This window comes from Gobio gobio, assembly GCF_949357685.1.
Source record: "Gobio gobio genome assembly, chromosome: 6".
Classification (NCBI taxonomy): domain Eukaryota; kingdom Metazoa; phylum Chordata; class Actinopteri; order Cypriniformes; family Gobionidae; genus Gobio; species Gobio gobio.
The window spans coordinates 43650284-43671984 of NC_137102.1; the positions used below are offsets into that span (position 1 = coordinate 43650284).

A 21701-nucleotide genomic window follows, 5' to 3' on the forward strand; every position below is an offset into this window, starting at 1 on the left:
TGTCATCCACATTCCATTGATAGTTTTTTTAATGCATTTTCCAGTAAATTTCTGTCCAAATATCACTTCCATCACAAAACAGTCACCAAATATCAGTCACCAGACCTTTCTGATGATATGTGTTTTTTCAAGATTAGAAAAGACTGATTATAAAGTAGTTAAAACTTAAAATACATTTTGTAATATGAAATATGACACTGCCTAGGGGAGGAGCCCGCTAGAAGAATTTAGAGTACCGTCTCCATGGTAACGCAAGGTCCGATTTCAAAACGGTTTTCACAGGATGAATTTTAAGTTTGTAAGCTTTCGATTGATACCTAATTTATGATAATTACTCAAATATATGTCCCGCCAATTGTGTTCAGTGATCCTTACCAAACACAACAACATTGTTGTGTTTGGGTGGGGGGATGGAGATGTCACTCTTGCCTTCAAAACTTGAGAGCCCTGTGTTAAATCTTAACACTACTTTGGAAAGCGTGAGCTTCCAGGAGTAGCCCTGCGATCCGGTCCAAAGTTGTCTTTGCCAAACACCTCTTGACATTCACAGAATTCTCTCTCTCTCTCTCTCTCTCTCTCTCTCTTTGAAGCATTACACATTGCTTCGCTCATTTCATACAATTTTCCAGCAAATAAAGACATGCTTAATAGAAGCTTTGAAAAGATTTCAAACGGACTTAGGGCCACTTACTGAGTTGCTCTTTCCATCTGAAAGGGAGAAAGAGGGCTCTTTCAACTTCAGAGAGCGGGCTTTGAGAGTGTCCCAAACTGCTCTCTGTCCCCTGATACGGAAACACGGCAGGGAGGAGAAGACTCTGTTGAGAGACACCGAGGCCAAAGCAGACTAATCCATATAAACAGGGCTGAAATAACACTGACTGGATTCTGCTTATGGGCTTACTGGTTTGCTGATTAAAATATTACTTTGAAGTCAAGTACAGGTTTTATAAAGGTATATCATGGTTTTTGATTCCTTTTACATTGACAATTCAACCAATGGAGTGAAACGTCCACGGACAATGAGATGTTTCATTTGTTAAGTGATTAAAAGTGTTCCCAAATATTATCATCAATAATTTTAATTATTTATTAACACTGGTGCCTTTTACCAAAGCTGTTGCTGCTGTTTAATGAAACAAGCAACTCAATGCGACTTAATACCATGGTAAAACAAAGCCTCTTGAATGGCCTTAGTGTTTTATATAATCTTTTCCTTTATTAAAGGGATATTTTATCCAAAAATAAAAATGTCAACATTTACCTATCTTCATGTCATTCCAATCTTATATGACTTACTTTCTTCTGTGAAATACAAAAAGAAGATATTTGTAAAAATGTCTCAAGTGTTTTAAACACACAATGAAAGTCAATAGGGTCCAATTTCATTTGGATGAAAAGGCTCTTCAACATATATGTTATTTTGTGACATACAGGTCTGGAAGGTGAGTCGGAGGGTGAGTAAATGAAAGCAGAATTTTGGTGAACTATCCCTTTAAGTTAAAAATGGAACAATCATCCGCGGGTTTGGAAGTGTGAAAACAGAGTTTCTTTAATGTAGAAACAGAGCTAAATCTACCGGATGACTCTCTGAATCTTTGTTCTGTAAGATGTGAGGAGAAAAAACACCTTGAGGTTGTGCTATCAAATAAAGCTCAGAGGGTTACAAAACATGCCTATGGCTTTACAATGCTTTTTCACACAAACTCTCTGGCTCTCACACACACACACACACACACACACACACACACACACACACACACACACACACACACACACACACACACACACACACACACACACACACACACACACACACACACACACACACACACACACACACACACACACAGTGTCTGCCTGGCAGGAGTGGATTAGAAAAAAAGGGTTTCCGAAACACATGCTGATGATGGGTGAAGGAGAGTTTCAAGCCTTTGCAAACACAGAGGCTCAGTGTTTAGCCTAGTGAATAGCGTGACAGTTCAGAGGGCTTCAAAATAAAATATAATCACTTGCACAACACACACATGCTAACACGCAGTATGCACCCATATATGCACCAAATTCATAAACACGTTTTCTATGAATATCAAAATGAGAGTCTCTCCTCATTAGCCATAATGTTACGCCAGGTGTAGCGTACAGCGAAGCCAACTTTCATTTTTTGAGCCTTCCTGCCTCCACTGCCATTCTGTGTTTCATTGCTTCTCACATTAATAATGAATATGCTTTCAGCAATGCCTAAGCTCCATGAGGGACATCGTGAGAGAAGAACCAGACTCCATCTCTTTACATTGTGGTCTTGAACTAACAGGACAGATGACAGGCCACTGTATGTTGAAATGTCAATAATCTGTGGATACATTTCATGCAGTGCTGACATAGAACAAAGTGTTGCTGCAGTTGAACTAGTAAAGCATTGCACTAGCAAGGTCAAGGTTTCGATTGCCAGGGAACACAACTACAGTGACAAAATGTGTAGCTTTAAGTTTGTTTGGGCAAATCTAAGTTGCTAATCTTCTAGCCTGGTCAAGCTGGCATGTTGGCTGATTTCTTAAACCAGCTTGGCCAGAATGGGAGATGGCTAGTATGTAATGCAAATTATAAGTAGAACAACAGCATAAACTTAACCCCCTCGAGCAATTTGGGGTTCATGTTTTGCTCAGGCGTAAAATGGTGATGTATCTGAACAAACAATCGTACAGTTCCTGAGCCTTAACCACTACACACCAACCCAATTCAAGCAGGTTTACCAGACCTCCAAGATGTAACCATCATGTCAAGCAAGACGTTAAGTATCAAACAATTATTCAGGAATAACTCAACTATGAAGAAAATGTACACTTACGATCTAGGCCATTGATGTAGCGCATGGTGATCTCACAGTGGCCCCACACTGCACTGACAATGGGGTACAGCTTTTTGCCCTTAAGGCCTCTGAAGGCCACTCCAAGATACTGTCCATCCACCATGAAGCTCAGTGTGCCCTCGTCCATGTCCAGCACCACCATCAAGGCATCCGGCAGCACAAAGGCCTCCTCTGGCTCCAGGAAGCTTGGGTATGTTGGTACAGAAGAAACCGGCCGGTTCTTACTGTTGTGGTAGAGCTTGTTACGTCCCAGGTCCCAGCCCCAGGATTCACCATCACTGCCAACTAAAGAGGTGTAGCCCACCGAGTGCAACGGGGCGTCTGCCGTGGCCACGCCCACCACTGCGTGCGTGCCTCGTTGCCTAGCAGGCCAATGGATCCTCCAAACATGGAGTCCTCGCGTGTATCCCACTCGTCCACGTATGCCATCGGTACTTTGGGCAACCGGGTGCCGATGGAAGGTGAGTTTGTCGTCGTCCTTGATGAAAATGTTAAGGGAGCGGTCGTCCGAGTTCCAGGCATGTCGGATCTGCTGCTCATATGTAGCGGGGGGCATGTCCAGGAGTAGGTCCAGTCGGGCTGGTTTGAAGAAATCCGGCCCTCTCAGTTCCCTCCTCAGGGGCCTGAAGGACGGCTCCCCACGCACATCTACGGACTTGATGCTCCCCGAGATCTTCTGGCCCATGGCTTGACTGGTTGGAAAGGGGAAGGGAGGAGGGGAAAGGGAAGGGGTGGCACGACACAGGGGCTGGGCTTCTGGGGTCCGCCGCTACCTCATCAAAGCACCAAGACGTCAGCCTGAGGCCCCAAAGCTCACGTCAGCGTCTGGCAGTGGCGAAAGTGCCAGCCTTACTGAAGCCCTAGGAGAAAGCACACCAACACACAATGTCATTAAAACAGTAATATCAGAGAGAGCAAAGAGTCTGCGGGTTGGTTTTATGAGTGATTCTAGAACTACTAAGTGTGAATCTCAAAGGTGTTAAGGATAAAAATGAGAACAGAAAAAAAGGAACAGCATTATATATAAGACAAGAAGATAAGCTGAAAGAGAGGATCAGGGCTCTGCAGCCAAGCGCAGCCTGACAACCTGTGAGAGGCTGCCATGGGGAAGGATGTAATAATGAGAGCCGCAGGTGAGAACGCGACACCTTCTGTATGACATACAGAAACACTGAACATGCACAAACTCACACATGACAAGTCGTGTCACCTCTAGCTCAAAAACAGCCCAGCGTATGTCAACAAAGAGCAATACAGACCCACACATATTGCATTTTATAAATCTTATACATCACATTCTTTCAAAAAAACGTCTGTAAATGGAAGGACCCTGTCTACTCTCTGACATTTCTAGAGATTCAAACACTTAGCAAATGCATTTTAAAAAGTCACTTTAAAAAAAAAAGAGGCAATAAATGAATAAATAGAAAAATAAATAAATAATATGTAGAAAATTGGAGTCATGCTTGCCTATACAAACCTGCTGCCACAATACTAAGGTGTGGGTGACTGCCAGAGAATTGCTATGATATCTTGACTTGAGTGATTTTTTACAGTGTTGCTTTGCAGTTGCTAGGGTCTTCTTTGTGGTTTCTATGGTGTTGCTAGGGTGTTCTGTGTGGTTGCAAGCTGGCTCAAGTCAAAAGAGCCCTATATCCCAACGATATTCTCATCTAAATATGGCTCGGGAGTTCGGGAGTAAGTCGATTGGATTATTTTGGTCATTTGTGTGATTGGTTAGAAAAGTAATTATTTGTCTCCCCTCAACGAGATGCACAATTTGAGGCATCATTGGTGTCTAGCACAAATGGCATGGGACAAGTTACATGCTGAAGTTTAATACTTAAGGTTCGGGTTTGTTCAAATCAATAACCCTAAGTATAGCAGTAGAAAAAATGGAAGCATGCCAAAAAAAGAGCTTTATTTATTTCCAGGTTCCTGGGAAAAAGTGCAAAGAAGAACGAAAAAGAACAAAAGAGAGAGAGATTCAGTTCCCATCAGCCTCAATGTCACAAAAATACCTCCACATTAAGAGTGTGCCAGAGCCTGGAGATGAGATACTGATGTATGAAACTCTAGCAGGAACTTCCTGCTACAGTAAGTGACGCATTGCTTTTTCCTGGAATAATGGTTTCATCTCAGGAAGGCGCTCTACAAAAAAGACAGTTAGGGGACGTTTACATAAGATGTGTTATTGTGTCCGCAGCATCTGTGCTGTTTGCGAAAGTATCTGATCGATGCTAAGCATCTCACTGCTTTTTCAGCAGCATGAGTGCAGTGTTGACGTCAAGAAGTTAAACTTAAAGGGGACCTATAATGCCCCTTTTCACAAGATGTAATATAAATCTCTGGTGTCCCAAGAATGTGTCTAAAGTTTCAGCTCAAAATACCCCCAGATCATTTATGATAGCTAGTCAAATATGCCCCTATTTAGTGTGAGAAAAAAAGCACCATTTTTGTGTGTGTCCCTTTAAATGCAAATGAGCTGCTGCTGCTCCCTGCCCCCATTTCAGAAGAGCTTGGATTCTTTACACAAACTTTGGATACTCCGTCAACAACAAAACAGAGGCAAATCTCACTTAGCCAAAATGTCAGAAATAACTATTTTTGAAGTGCAGCCTTGCATGTTTGAACTGGAGTCGGACACAGATGGAGAGACTCAGGAAGAGGTTGCAACTTTTAGTCGTCTGCACCTGGATTGTTAGTGGATACATTTATGTAACGTTAGATGTTGTAGAGTTACGTTGATTCAACTTATCGACTAGCATGTACCGTCATGTTAATCTATAAATTGTTGTTCGTGTGGGAACGTAACACGTCCGTCACCTGACTATACAATGCATAATAAATGTGCATTTATGAATTATGCAGACGGTGAGCATTTTCGGGATAAAATTAACAGCATAGCTCTAGTCTCTGTGAATACAGTCAGAGACTATGGTAACTTTAGCCATTTTAGCATTCATAAAGCTCATTCAGAAAGGAAATTTGCAAACATTCACTAAATATGAAGTGCCATCCTTACTTGTTCTGGATATGAAGTTAGAGCACGAAGCGTTGATATTGACCCTCATTGGTAAAGCAGTATGCGTAAAATGATTTGCGCAAATATATAACATTTTACAGATATTGTTCGGCACATTTCCTTCAAAAATGAAATTCATCCCAGGTTTCTTCAGTGGCTCGGATGCCAGGAGTCTATGGAGACTTGTATGTTTGTTGGTACATCCAAAAACAGAACATTTGTAATGTTTTTGGCGCAGAAATTGTAATACTCTAGCTAGCTGATACAGAAATGGCGGTTACTGTGCTTCTTACTCAGGGGTGTGTCTATGCTAAAAGGGCAGATCATCAACAGCCATGGGTGGGGTTTCCCTACTCTTACATAGGAGTGGGGGGGATCTGGAACAGCGTGTTATGAGAGATTGATAATAATTTATGGGAATTATAAAAAAAGGATTGGGTGGATTTGTACCTTTATAGGTTGTTTACACACACCGTGGACACACATTTGTGTTCAAACACTTTATAAAAGAGAATTTTGCGTAATATGTCCCCATTAATATAACATAAATCATAGTGATAAATAGGGATGGGCGATATCTTATCGTTTGCGATATACCGGTAAAAATTCTCCCCACGATAAGAATTTGTCTTCCCGCGATAATAACGATAAAGCCTAGTTGATGGCGCGACCCATCCGCACAGTGCCGCTGCTGCGTGTGTTATTACTTTATGATGGCCGATGGCTGCAGTGGCAGCGTTCGTCACTTTGTATAGCTGAACGGGGGTTAGAGAGAGAATTTTTTTGTGGTGCCCCCCCAGCACTCGGTGTCCTACGCGCAGCGCGTGATGGGAGCAGCGGCACTGAATCCGCATCTCACGTGCAGGGCGAAAACAACTAAGGCGGAAGCTGCGGAAGAGTTCATAGCTAAACGAGGGGCACCTGAGCTGAATCTGTACATACAAATGTATTTTCACGCGCTGAGCACTTGGACTGAGCGCTTAAGAGATTCGCTCTGTCTCAATCGATCGGTAAAGCATACTATTTCTGTTCAACTCAATGAATGCGCAGTGTATTTGACGCACATTAAACACTATTGTGAGGCTCGCGACTGAGAGCGCTCAGTGTTTCACACACACTCAAAGAGAGAGCGAGAGAGTCTTACACAACACATAATTGACGTGCTACATGTAAACAATATCCTTTGTTGTATTTTCCTGTAAAATAATGGCATTTATTTGGAATTATTCAGCCTTTCATGAACAGGAAGAAACGAATGCACAAACGGGAATCTCATTGGCTGGCGTGCACCTATTACTGTGCCTGTTTTGATTTCAGCAAATCAGTTTGAATGAGCGCTGACAATGTGATTAATATTCATGAACCCAGAAGCTCATTAATCCTTAGTGCAGTTTATTTTTATTAGTTGAAGAATTCGTGGTAATATTATTTTATCAACTCAAATTACTGAAGTTCTATCATTAAATCATTATTTGTAACTTTTTTGTAATCTGAAGACATGGTTGGGATAATTACTTTTGCTGTTTCTGCTATTTTTACCACTGTTTGCACCATGAGTGTATGAATAAATACAGAATCGGTTTACATGTAAAACTTGTCATTGATTTGAATTATTATTGTTTGTATTGTGTGATGTTTTTCAGTATTTTATAAAGTATATTTAAACATTACCTGCACTTTTACAGAAGACAATTATATCTGCAACTTTTCCATTTCTGAAAGGCTGGTGTGGAATTTTACATTTAAAAAAAAGTATATATATTATGTATTATAGGAGCCTATTTGATGGCAGGTACGTTTTACTTAAGATCATTGTTTGTTTTTCTGAGTCTGCATGTAGCTCTCACTTGTATCCAAAAACATGGGGAATGATAGTAAAACTTGTCATTGATTTGAATTATTATTGTTTGTATTGTGTGATGTTTTTCAGTATTTTATAAAGTATATTTAAACATTACCTGCACTTTTACAGAAGACAATTATATCTGCAACTTTTCCATTTCTGAAAGGCTGGTGTGGAATTTTACATTTAAAAAAAAGTATATATATTATGTATTATAGGAGCCTATTTGATGGCAGGTACGTTTTACTTAAGATCATTGTTTGTTTTTCTGAGTCTGCATGTAGCTCTCACTTGTATCCAAAAACATGGGGAATGATACTACATTTATCGTCATTGATATCGTTATCGCAATAAATACTAGAAAATATCGGGATAAATTTTTAAGTCCATATCGCCCATCCCTAGTGATAAACAACAGTACTTAGCTATTTTACTAAAATATCACAACATTTATATATAACTGTATGTTTGATTATTATCTCAGGACTGTAGCTTGATGCAGTGTGACACAAAACAGCATTGTGCCATGTTACACTTTTACTTGTTGGTGTACACTGGACAAGCTACAGTGCTATAAAAACTGCTCAGCTACACTACAAAAATATGTAGTTTTGTTAACAGCCTTTAGTTATTTCCCAGCAGTGCTGGACAACATCTTCACACTCTGTCAGACAATCCAAGCACTTAGGTCACGAACACAAAGGAAAAAGGCAGCACATACTGTACATGCACACAAACGCACCTCAGACTAGCTCAATATACATTAAGGTCACAGAAAAAGAGAGACAGGAAAAGAGAGAGCTGAAATCAGACGACAGGAAGGAGGGTGGCCAGACAGCCAGACAGCCAGTGCCCGGATTCCTGGGTAAGTGTTACTAATATTAAAGGAAAAATAAATGAGGTCATGTCATGAAAGAAGTGGGATAGAATGAGAATGTATGTGTGTGAGAGAGAGAATGAATGAAAAACAGAAGAGAGGCTGCTGCCCTAACATGCCACTCACAGCTATCATAACGTGTGGTAGGAGTCAAGGTGTTGGGTTTTCCGTATCGTATTTCAGAGCTGGAGAGTCAGAAAGGGTTTCACAGACTTGCTGCCGTACAGAGCCACAGTAATGCGTCTCATTCCGGTTGTGTTTGGTTTGCACACGTCAGTTTAACTAACATTCCCTCACTCAAACCGCTGTAGTCACTAATAACTGTAATATACACCGATGCAAACATAATTACGCTGTTAGTCTGGGAGTTGTAGACAGACTTTTAAACACTATTCTCACATTAAGTAATGACATGAAGGCTTGTAAAACAAGGTCTAAGAAAAAGAAACGTCTAAGGAAGAATAGGGAAAAAAAAGACACCGATGAGACAACAAAAAGCTTTTTGTAGATCAATTCATTCCATTAAGCACCGGATCAAGTCCGAAAATGTATAAAAGTGAAACTGCATTAGGATGCTTCAAAAAAGTTCACTTTATGCCCACTATCATGCCATATTTCTATTATGCTAATATAAAACAGTATTATACCTCGTGTATCAACTATAACACACAAAATAGAGTAGCTTGAATTTAACTACAACTGTACAAGCTTGCAGGATGGATGGATGGATGGAATGAAAGAACAATAGATAGATAGATAGATAGATAGATAGATAGATAGATAGATAGATAGATAGATAGATAGATAGATAGATAGATAGATAGATAGATAGATAGATAGATAGATAGATAGATAGATAGATAGATAGATAGATAGATAGATAGATAGATAGATAGATAGATAGATAGATAGATAGAATGATAGATACATAGATAGATAGATAGATAGATAGATAGATAGATAGATAGATAGATAGATAGATAGATAGATAGATAGATAGATAGATAGATAGATAGATAGATAGATAGATAGATAGATAGATAGATAGATAGATAGATAGATAGAACGATAGAACAATAGATAGAATGATAGATACATAGATAGATAGATAGATAGATAGATAGATAGATAGATAGATAGATAGATAGATAGATAGATAGATAGATAGATAGATAGATAGATAGATAGATAGATAGATAGATAGATAGATAGATAGATAGATAGATAGATAGATAGATAGATAGATGATACATAGATAGAACGATAGAACAATGGAACGAGATAGATAGATAGATAGATAGATAGATAGATAGATAGATAGATAGATAGATAGATAGATAGATAGATAGATAGATAGATAGATAGATAGATAGATAGATAGATAGATAGATAGATAGAATGAGATAGATGATAGATGATAGATAGATAGTTGGATAGATGGATAGATGGATTGATGGATGAATGATGGACAGATGGATAGACAGACAGTCAGACAGACACTCAGCTGGTCTGTTTCAGTGAGTCACACCAGAGTCACGCTGTAAGACAGTAACTGGCATGACTGTACCATGCCTTTGGGCGTTACACAGCTGATATGAAATGCCAACATCAAGCTGAGAAGTGAAAAAAAACATGCACTACATCAATTACACTCACTCTCCTCAGGGGTAATGATCCCGAACCATATGAGACACGACTAATGTAACTATAACAACCTCATTCTAATGGACCGCTGATGTGCTGTCTCCATCTGCTTAGCCATGCGAGTCCAGACTACATATAAAAGCGTTCTGCCAGGGCCGTACATCTCTACATGGGAAAATGTCCGTCTGTGCTGACTTATCTATTAGAAAAACAAAACCACTCTGCTGGTGAACGACGCATGTCGCTGGGATGGGGCAGTTATGGCTATAAGTCAAAGAGAAGCGATGTAAAAGACAAAACAACCCTGGCGAAATTGTGCCCTATGGCTCTTCTGTGCTTGTTCTGCGCAGCGTGATGTCTTCAATCAAGCCAATGTGTCTTTTTTTCTGGCATTTTAGGTTATTGAAATAAAGAAGATTTTCAAATAAAGAAGGTCTTCAATCTGCAACAGTTTTGGGGGGTAATAAACATCTTCCTTGCCATAAAAATATTTTTTGTTTTGTTTTAAGGTCTGCGTAATTGAATTTTCCGCCGCTGCTTCCCGTGTTTTGCGAACGCCCCAGGAATCAAGTGCTTGTTGTAGCTGTTCTGCATGACTAGAGGAATGATAATAATCGCAGACCCCAGGCTGCCCACTTAAAAAGCCTGAATGCTGTTTTATATATTTATGTCTGTCCAGGCGATCTGATTTGCTGAAAGACGTGTATTTGCATCTTGGGGGACCTTTACACTTGGAGTAAAACCGCAGGAAATGGCAAAGTGTAAATATACTAATTTGCAAAACTGACAATATCACAGAAACCAGTGTTGATAACACACTCCCTCTCCTCCCAATTGCTTAAACAATACACATCTGAATCTGTTGTCGGCCCTATGTGGCGTGTTTCTGTGTGTTCACACTGTTTAGTCTACTGGCCTTTACTGTGTACATCCTCATCTAAATTTGTTTATGCTTCAGCACCCGTCAGACCCTCAGCAGGGCCTCTTTCTCGCACGCTCTGTGGCACACGAGGGCTTGCGTTTCCCTTCAGGATGGCGGGGGGTCTGTGATAAAGAGAGCGCCTGGTGCCTGGCCCCTTGCCTGCGTTACCCTGGTCACCAGAGACGTGATGGACACGCACACCTCTAGCCACCGGTGGCTTTGATGAGTAGGAACACACATTCGCCATCTGTTGTTTATCTTTGCATCCTCTCTCTCTATATATTTCATCAGGAACATCTCTCTTTCCTCTGTGGCTAGTGTCATTCATTTGCTCACACTTTCTGTCGATTTTTTTTTTCTCTTAACTCATCTCCCACCTGGATAATGTAGTAAAAAAAACATTTTAAAAAGGCAGCTGGTCTACATTGTCAATTAGCTAGACTGTCAACCCTTAGACCTACTTTCAACTAGGGCTGAGCGATATGACTAAAGAAATTATCACGATAACATTTTTCATATCAGTCGATATTGATAATTGTCAAAAAAAAAAGTCAACTCTTTATTTCTTTCAAGTTTAACTCTTTCCCCGCCAAACACGGAATGTTCCGTTATTTGTGAGAAGACGCTTCCCGGCCAAACACAGAATTTTCCGTGTTTTCACTGTTATACGCTAGGGGGCGCTATTACGCATCTTTTGAATGAGTACAGAATCTCCTGATCAAAACACAGGCGAAGACGACGCAAAAAAAACCAAGTGATCGTATGTAAGCAGATGCATATGTAAAATAACGTGATCATCTACATTAAACATCATATAAATCAAAACTGCCTAATGTTACTGAATGAAATTTCGACCCAGGACGAGCTGTAGGACTGTGCAAGCATTAGGGGTGTTGATGGACTCGATCTAGTCCATCTGTGTTTGATAATCGCTCTGAAGCCGATCTGGATGTTGTCTTTGACAAAAACGTGATTTTCTCAGATTTTTGTTCAAAATGTTATAAAACGTGCCCATATTTAAGTGTTGATAAAAAAGGAAGGTATGGAGCTAGAATACAGTTTTTTTATTTGTTTAAAAGCAGAGGGTCTACTCTTTCTTTTGATATATTGCACGCTCAGATATTCATACAATAAAATATTCTATGGGCCATTACATTTTTGTCAAAATGATCAAAAACCCTGGCGGTGGCTGGCAACTTTTCTTTTCTTTTTTTTACGCTGGCGGGGAAAGAGTTAAAGGCAGTTTTTTGCTCCCGAGTTAAAGTTGTAGAAACCAGACAGTTACAAATTCGTATGGTTTTGTCAGTATTTGACAGTAGCTTGAGTTGGGATGCATATGTAAATTTAAGTTCATTAACAAAAACATTACATCTGCAAAAATTGTAATAACCTCTTTTGTATAGGTACAAACCCGTTTTGTATAAACCCGTTTATCCTAGACAAACATATAAGGGACGTAACAGTAACATATAAATATTCTGACTGTTTGAGTTAGGCCGTGTGTCCACCAAAGCGTTTTTTCATGTGGCTGGCTGGCGTATTCAATTGTTTTCAATGGAATCATGAAGCTTCGAAGCGTTATGAATCAGCGAGTCGAATCAGCGGTTTGAATCGCCAAATTTCAGCAGTTTGGCGGTTTGACACGCGATCCGAATCATGATTCGACTCACTGATTCATAACGCTTCGAAGCTTCATGATGCCTTGTTTTGAAATCGTCATCACTATGTCATTATTTAGGGGTTTTTTGCGCACAAAAACTATTCTCGCCGATTCATAAAGTTATTTTAGAACCACTGTAGTGAGATGGACTTTGTAACGACGTCTTTAGTACCTTTTAAGGGTCTTGAGAGTGTAAAGTGCCATTGTGCCAATGGAGGCCTTTCAGAGCCATCAGATTTCAACTAAAATATCTTCATTTCTGTTTCCGAAGATGAACGGAGGTCTTACGGGTGTCGAACGACATGAGGGTAAGTAATTAATCACAGAATTTTCATTTTTGGGTGAACTAACCCTTTAAGTATTCAGTCCATTTTATCATGAAATTCAAACGATAAATGCCGTTTTTACGCTCTTTAATGTGGCGTGACTAAAGGTGCTGTATAGAAGCGTCAGTTCATGCTGAGGATACCTTACAACTGAAATGTATCATATGTCATGTAATCGCTCAATCTGTGTTTCAACCGCGGAAAGAAAATAAAACAGCTTGTAACAATCCGATCTCACGGCAATTCGTACACATTTTATGAGGTGGCTAATTCATACGAATTTGTAAGACCTCACTCGTACGAATTCGTAAGATTTTTGCTAAATCGTATGTACTTGACAAGTTGCCAAATTCATATGAATTCATAAGAAATGACCTACCTCAAACCCCGCCACTAAACCTACCTGTCACTTGGGTTTAGACAAAACGTACAAATTAATATGAGTGAGGTCGTACAAATTCGTACGAATTAGCCACCTCGTAAAATACATATAGCTTTGCTTGTAAACAATGTCACGTAGCATCACATTTAACTGTTACCTCAGAAGTCATTCAGTGTCCACAGCTGTTAATTAGAAATCAACTCTTTCGCTAAATATATGCACTAGGCTATATTAGCCTATATATTCATTATATTCTACTTAACCTGTTGGTGATGTCTTGATTATTTAATGTATGTTTAATTAAATCTGTCATGACAGTGACAGCCACTGTGTATAAATGATAATATTTCAACAACGAATTGGAGAAGAAAAAAATATATAATTAGATTTAGAAGTTAATGCAAAAACTGCCTTATGTGAAGCTTGAGTGTTGATTATTATATCTAAACATAAATAGCAACTGAATATAGGCTAATATTTTAGGCTCTGTTGTTAACCTTTAGTAATGTTTAAGGGCTCCCTATATAGTTTACAGCATTATCTTTAAGAAACTTTTAATTGAATTGATTTAAGGACAGACACAATTTTTTCAGTCAACCACTGCTGAATAAAAATAAATAAAAAGCAATTTTATAAAACTGCTGTACCGAACTCGTACCGAACCAAAACTGAGGTATGTACCGAACCGTCAGTTTTGTGTATCATTACACCCCTACAAACTTAGTGACTTAACGATCTGGTTACAAGAGTTAAAAGCTCACTGTGGGGGATTTTTGAAAATATATTCATATCTTTATTTCTGCATTTTTAATCTTGGTGTGCATAAAATATGTCTTTCAAAAACAATATTATAAAAATCTTACCCAGCTCAAAATTTTGAACAGTAGTATAGTGCTTGAGTCATATGGTTCACTTTTATGATGCTTTTGCAACCTACTTGAAAACCCTCTGTTCCCAAATAATGTGCAATTATTTGAAATGCCCCCATTTTGCTCTATGTAAGAAGTAATTTGTTGAGAGCGAAATTCATTTTGATTCTTTTTCTGGACCAGCAAAAAACCCAGCATACCCTTTGAGTATGACCTGTTTTTTTCCAGCAGTGTTAACGTTGCATTTTTGTCCATCTTTTGTCTGTGTTGTCTTCCTCCCTACCCCCACCTTTATCAATCTCCCTTCCCCTTTCTTTTTGTCATTTACACATGCGGCAGATCAATAAAGCCGGTGTCCAGTACTCTATCATCTTGGTGGTTGAGAGGGCACAGGACAGACAGCCTTAAGGCCACATGTCCCCCCTGCCTCTGTCCACCTACACTGTCCTAATTAAACAGACCTGGCCCATGGAGACACACTACCGCCACACTCACGCATGTGGTGTGAGAGAAATGCTCTCACAACAGGCTTCTGTTGAAGCCGGCTGAGCTGTTTTTCTGTTCAGAACATTCTGGAATAAATAGAAGCCAATGGTCAGAGTGACGACGGGTAAAATTATGAGATGTTTGGGTACACTGTATTAAGCGTGGGTGAGACAGAGTTTTCCGTACGACATGTCCTGATGGGTGAGATGTGTTCTGAAGTGACACACAAGCAGATGAATCCAGCGATCGCCCTTGGAGGCTGTCACATCAAAGTGAAACTATAGACTATGAATACACCCGGCACAGGATAAATGCGAACCTTACGCCATCGCTGCTTTCAATTAGAAGTCAGATATCTGTTTACAACGTCCGTGCGGCTACTCACCCCGTTGTGTATGAAGTCTTGTCAGGGGCACGAGCCACGACACTTTACTAAATTTAATTGAACCCATGCCTCATCTGCATCCTAAACCACCAGTCACAGAGCATAAATATAAAATATTCCCAAATGAGAACAGAAAGGAAAATGACTGCATATGAACATTCAGTACTGTGAAGTCTGAGTAACATCAAGTGTGACATCAAGTGTGACAACGATTCCTAACCAGAGAAAATTTTTCTGTCAACACTAAGTGCGTTAACGTGCACTTTAAAGAACAATTTCAGACCCTTTCTTTTAAAATGTCATGAAAATGCTTTAGTCAGCCTGAAATCACACCATTTTTGTGAAGTTGAACTAACAGACCTATAGACAACGTCACATGTAAACGACATGTAAAGGTACTTATTGAAATGCTGCGTGGTGTGAGAGAATCACAGCCAATCGGAGCATCCATGGAACAGGATTTTGGGCCAATGGGATTTGACGATGGAAAGGGCTAGCCAGCGCAACTCCATAGAAATAGAAAGCCTGACAAAAAGCAGATAGCTTTAATTGTTTGAAGGTTGAGGTCAACAAAGATAAGACAAACATATCTCATTCATGCTCTGTACTTTCTTTACTGGAACCAAACAAGCCAACGTGATAAACCACCACATATCCCGAGAGCAGGTTGCTTTTTGCCAGAAAAATGTGAAACATATGTGACAAGGATGTGTTACCGTTCATCTAATGTTTATTAAATGTAACCATTTTGCCTGTTTTTCCCACTATTCCAATAAGCGCAATATAAACCCCAATTCAATTTCCCTATGCCTTGCTAAACAAGTTTGTATTCTCAACTCCATTCAATAAAATGCAGAACACTGTGAACATTTCTTCATTACCAGAAAAGCTATGAAACATCAAAACCTACACTTTCAAACATTTGGGGTTGTAAGATTTTAAAATGTTTTGAAAGAAGTCTCTTATGCTTACCCAGGCTACATCTGGCCAATTACAAATGACAATTTTTGCTTTAAAATGTAATTAATTCCTGTGATTGAAAAACTGTGAAAGTGTGATATCATTTTTAGGATTCTCTGATGAACAGAAAGTGCAAAAGAAGAGCATTTATTTGAAATAGAAATCTTTTGCAGATTTTGAAAATCTTTCGCTAACACTATTTTACAGTGTCCATCTTACATTTACTTACCATAGTAATAACAGTAAATTATGCATAATTACATGACACTAACCCTCAACTAAACCCTGATCCTACCCTTACCATATAGTAAATACACGTAGTTACTAAATATTACTCAATATTTAAATATATAATTACACTGTAACAATGACACCTTAAAATAAAGTGTAACCTACATTTCTTAATATAAAGCAACCTTCCTGAATCTAAAATCATTCATTTATTTTATAAAACTGTAGAATTTGGCATTTTTTAAATGGTAGTGTATGTCATAAAAATCTGACGTTCAATAAATGCATGTCCTTTTAAGCTGTTCCAAATATCTCCAATACAAGTTCCAATTAAATTTCTTTGCGCCTAGCAAAACAAGTCCCTATTATCAACTATCACAAAATAATATGCAATAAATAACACAATAAAACTCAATTTAATAAAGTACTGCCGACTTCAAGCATCTATTTGTCAGTTGTCACCAGAATAACAACAAAATGTCCCAAACCTTGCTAAATCTGATTTTCATTACATGACTTTTCCCCCCTGTACCTCCTGTTAAGCTGTTCCAAATAGCTCGCAATATAATTTCCCATTCAATTTCCCTGTGCCTCAAGGCTCAGAAGTCTTCAGGCATTGCAGCGAGAACATCCGATGCAAGCTATGTGCAGGAAGAGTGTAAATATAAGACGCAACCATTGAAGTCCAGTCCTTTCTGACAGCCCAAAAGCCATTTATCACGGTGACTAAAGTGTCCACCCCCAACCCCAAACCAGTAATCACACACAGAAACACACACAGCCTTGTGGCAGATGTGCGAGCCCACCTCCTGTCTTTTCAAACCCTTAAGCAACACAGACACACACACACACAAATGCTTCTGGCACTAATCCAGTGGTCCTCTCCAAAGGAGGGACATTGAATGGTTAGGCAAATGGTTGTGTAGCTCTTCACAAGGCTAACAGCTGAGCTCTAAGCTCTCCCAGAAGAGCCTCTCCCCACAGAGGAGCTCCAGTCAGCTCTTTCCAGCCCACTGCTCTCAGACAACACACTCAGTGATTAAAGCAGTCCCACTGCCCTCATCGTCCCACACACACACACCCTGTGCCCCCGTCCGACACCACTCGCAACACACACACAATTACACACGGACACATGTGCAGAGATACCTCACAAAGAGTATGAAATCACCAAGGCTTTTTGACATGTACCATTAATATGATGATATTTTATATGTGGTAATACCACAGTATATTAGGACATGTACCACATAAATATCAGTATAAAATATCCTGATAAATAAATATCTTTCAGCTCTGTGGAATATGTCAAAGTTACATGGTATTATTCGATTTTTTGGGGGATGGTAACATGGTATATTTGAGTACTATCGTATATAACAAATGAGCATGGTATTAGCATGCTATTTTTTTTTTAATAAGACCATAGTGTTATAATGTTTTAGGACATTATTAAAACAGAATGAATGTCGCTATTATTAACTAAAACTATTAAAAATGAGTTTAGTTTTTAATAAATAAATCTGAAATAAAATATCAATATTCGATTAAAATATTAAACGAAGTGAAATAAAAGAGTTTAAAATGAAGTAATAAAATGACTAAATTACCAAATAAATGAAAGCTAAGAAGAAATAAAAAATACCTGAAATTATACGATTAGACATTAAAATTATAAATAAATACTTTAATATTATAAATAATACTATAATAACACTGGTAGAATGATATTCCTATTTCCTGACATGATACCATACCATTTTTTTCTATGCACCATAGTAATACAACAAAGTATATTCTATCCCTTACAGAAAAAAAATGGTACTAGTTGGCATCAGATGGTAACACTATGGTACTTTGAAATACACCTGGGTACTGAAATTCATGCATCATAGAATTTACATGGTACGTTCCCGGTATATTTTGGTATTTTTTTGTAAGTGATGCATCAAAATAGCATGGCATCATCATAAGGATTTTGATACATACCATGATGTAAATAATGATATAGTAATCTTGGTTACACTATATTTTAAGGTGTCATTGTTACAGTGTAATTATATATTTAAGTACTGAGTAATATTTGGTAACTACGTGTACTTACTATAGGGTTAGGGTAGGATTAGAGTTTGGTTGGTTTGGGTTAGTTCCATGTAATTATGCATAATTTACTGTTATTACTATGGGAAGTACATGTAACATATGTAACAAGGACACTGTTAATAAAGTGTTACCGTAATATAGTATCAAATTACAGTATTACCATGACATTACAGAATCAAGCAATGTAAAAAAAAAGTGCTGCGTTATCTGAAATCAGTACTGTACCATGACACCACCACAGTACTTCTTTGTGAGAGATGCCCCACTGCCCTCAACACAAAACACACACACACACAGTCTGTTCCATAAACATTCCACCACTGGAAACACACAGCCACACGCGCGCAAACAGACGCATGCAAATACATACGCCGCGTGTGCACACCAACACAAGGGACACAATGAAAAGCATTCAAATCTGCTCCCCGGGCTAAGATTCAGCCAGCGCTGTGGGAGCGCTTCCTCTGAACACCAAGCCAGAGGAAAGAGCGAGACAGACGATAGCTGTGACGCGCAACGTGGGGAGAAGATCCAGCCATCCTCTAATCACCTTATCTGATCGTGCATGGCAGCTGAGAAAACATGAGCCGCGAGTTCAGGTGGAAATACTTCGCTTTCCAACCCACACATGCACTATCCTCAAGAGCAAGACCGGGCGCCGTTCCTACAACCCCACCGCAGCATTTGGGGTCTCGAACCTGCTTCCCGGAGCTCAGAAAGTATTAAATGCATGGAAATCCCAGGTTTAGAAACATCCCGGGCAGCTGTAACATCCAACACAAAGAACAGACTGTCTCCTTGCTGAGTATCCTTGCCAGGGTGGATCAAACCTCAATTAGAGGATCAAACCTCTACTAGAGGCATAAAATACAACGGGGAATGCCAGAAAGTGGGAACTAGAAAGAAAGAGTGCACATGAGGTAACCCAAACAGCCGAAAGCAAGAAGGGAAGGGATTAAAGATCACTAGGATAGTTTCTTCACACAAGTAAACACTTAAACATGCCACATCAAGTTCTTCATTGCACTCAAACACAGAAGCACGCTGCTTACACAGACCCGGTTGTGATGGATCTCCCCGGCAGAACTCCCCAGTCGTCTCTCCTCGCACCCGTGAAGGAAAGAATAGAGGAAACCCGCTGGAATAAAGGACGAAGGAGCTCCTCTCTTTGTGAGAAGGAGCGCACACTAGTTCTTTCTCTTTTCTCAGTGTCTCCCTGCTGAGGAAGGAGAAAAGAAGCTTCTCCCCAGAGATGTAACCCCCCCACCCCCTCCCTGAGGTTAATCCCTGCCGTGGTAGCCTCCGTCCCACTCCGCACTCCTTACTCTGTCCGGTGTCGCGGCTCCGGCTCCAAACTCCAGCTTGGTGGCCCAGAAGAGAGGGAAAAGGAAGGAGAGAGAGAAAGAAGGAGGACGAGGAGAGAGAGAGAGGACAGACGGCAGTGCGAGCAGCAGCGTGAGAGCTGCCTCATGATGAAAGGCGATCCGCTGATCTCATCAAGCAGGGACACCAGGCAAACAGAGAGAGGGAGAACACGCCCCTTACCCAACCCCCGACTCATGCATCCTCCTCCCTATGGTCTTTCACACTTTCGGCTCAGCCAATCAGCCGAGAGCTTCTCATAAACACACATGCTACGAGTCTCCAGCCTGTTACTTCCAGTGCTCGGATATCTGTTTTGAAAGATAACCTGACTCCAGTTTGAGTGGCAACAACGTTATGAGGTGGGGTAATCTTGCTATTTCTATTATGGCTGACATGAAATATTTAATTGTAACATAGCTAAGGAAAAAATAGCCCTATCCAGGACTAGTTGACCCAGAAGAGGTCAGGACCGTCTGTGTTTCACAGATGTACTTTGTGATTTTAATCCCCTTCAAATAAAAAAAATGATTTTGGCTCTGTAAAAATTAGGGAGCAAATTATATAATGTTTTATGGCTAACTCAGGGAAATCTAATCCTGTCTGTGATTATGGTATTTTGCCAACTTCCTGAGTAAAACGTGTTCAAAATTATACTGCTGGCATGCAATATAACATAAAATACAACTTATTGCAATCATATATTTCAACCATGATATCAAATGGATAGTGTTTTGAAATACACTATTATTGCCCAAATTATTGGGACACCCCTCCAAATCATTAAATTCAGGTGTTCAAATCACTTCCATGGCCACAGGTGTATAAAATCAAGCACCTAGGCATGCAGACTGCTTCTACCAACATTTGTGAAAGAATGGGTCGCTCTCAGTGAGTTGTCACCTGTGCAATATGTCCATTCATGAAAATTTCCTCACTACTAAATATTCTACGGTCAACTGGTATTATAACAAAGTCGAAGCAATTGGGAACAACAGCAACTCAGCCACGAAGTGGTAGGCCATGTAAAGTCACAGAGCGTGGTCAGCGCATGCTGAGGCACACAGTGTGTAGAAGTCGCCAACTTTCTGCAGTGTCAATAGATATACAGACCTCTAAACTTCTTGTGGCCTTCAGATTAGCTCAAGAACAATGCGTAAAGAGCCTCATGGAATGGGTTTCCAGGGCCGAGCAGCTGCATCCAAGCCTTATATCACCAAGTGCAATACAAAGCGTTGAATGCAGTGGTGTAAAGCACCCTGCCACTGGACTCTAGAGCCGTGGAGACGTGTTCTCTGGAGTGACGAATCACGCTTCTCTGTCTGGCAATCCGATGGACGAGTCTGGGTTTGGCAGTTGCCAGGAGAAAGTTACTTGCCTGACTGCATTGTGCCAAGTGTAAAGTTTGGTGGAGGGGGATTATGGTGTGGGGTTGTTTTTCAGGGGTTGGGCTTGGCCTCTTAGTTTTGGAAATTTGTAGGAACAGTTTGGGGATGGCCCCTTCCTGTACCAACATGACTGTGCACCAGTGCACAAAGCAAGGTCCATAAAGACATGGATGAGCGAATTTGGTGTGGAGGAACTTGACTGGCCTGCAGAGAGTCTTGACCTCAGCCCGAAAGAACACCTTTGGAATGAATTAGAGCGGAGACTGCGAGCCAGGCCTTCTCGTCCAAAATCTATGCCTGACCTCACAAATGCACTTCTAGAATATTGGTAATGTGCATGTAAAGAGAGGCGTCCCAAAATGTTTGGCAATA

At 39.9% G+C, this 21701-nt stretch overlaps 1 protein-coding gene across 3 annotated transcripts in view; it reads right to left on the reverse strand.

Moving 5' to 3' along the window:
• spsb4a (splA/ryanodine receptor domain and SOCS box containing 4a) overlaps nt 1–20090 on the reverse strand; it is a 66911-nt gene extending 46821 nt beyond the window's left edge. Inside the window, exons 1-2 of one of the 3 annotated variants that reach the window (XM_079820231.1) lie at nt 19632–20074; nt 2846–3726 (exon numbers count right to left, since the gene is read on the reverse strand). In XM_079820231.1, coding sequence (XP_079676357.1) covers nt 2846–3551 — 706 coding nt within the window. In that variant the 5' untranslated portion in view covers nt 3552–3726; nt 19632–20074. Of the gene's footprint in view, nt 1–2845; nt 3727–19631 lie in introns of all 3 variants that reach the window. The other 2 variants (XM_079820233.1, XM_079820232.1) reach the window with 2 other exon arrangements.
• Between the last annotated feature and the right edge of the window lie 1611 nt (nt 20091–21701).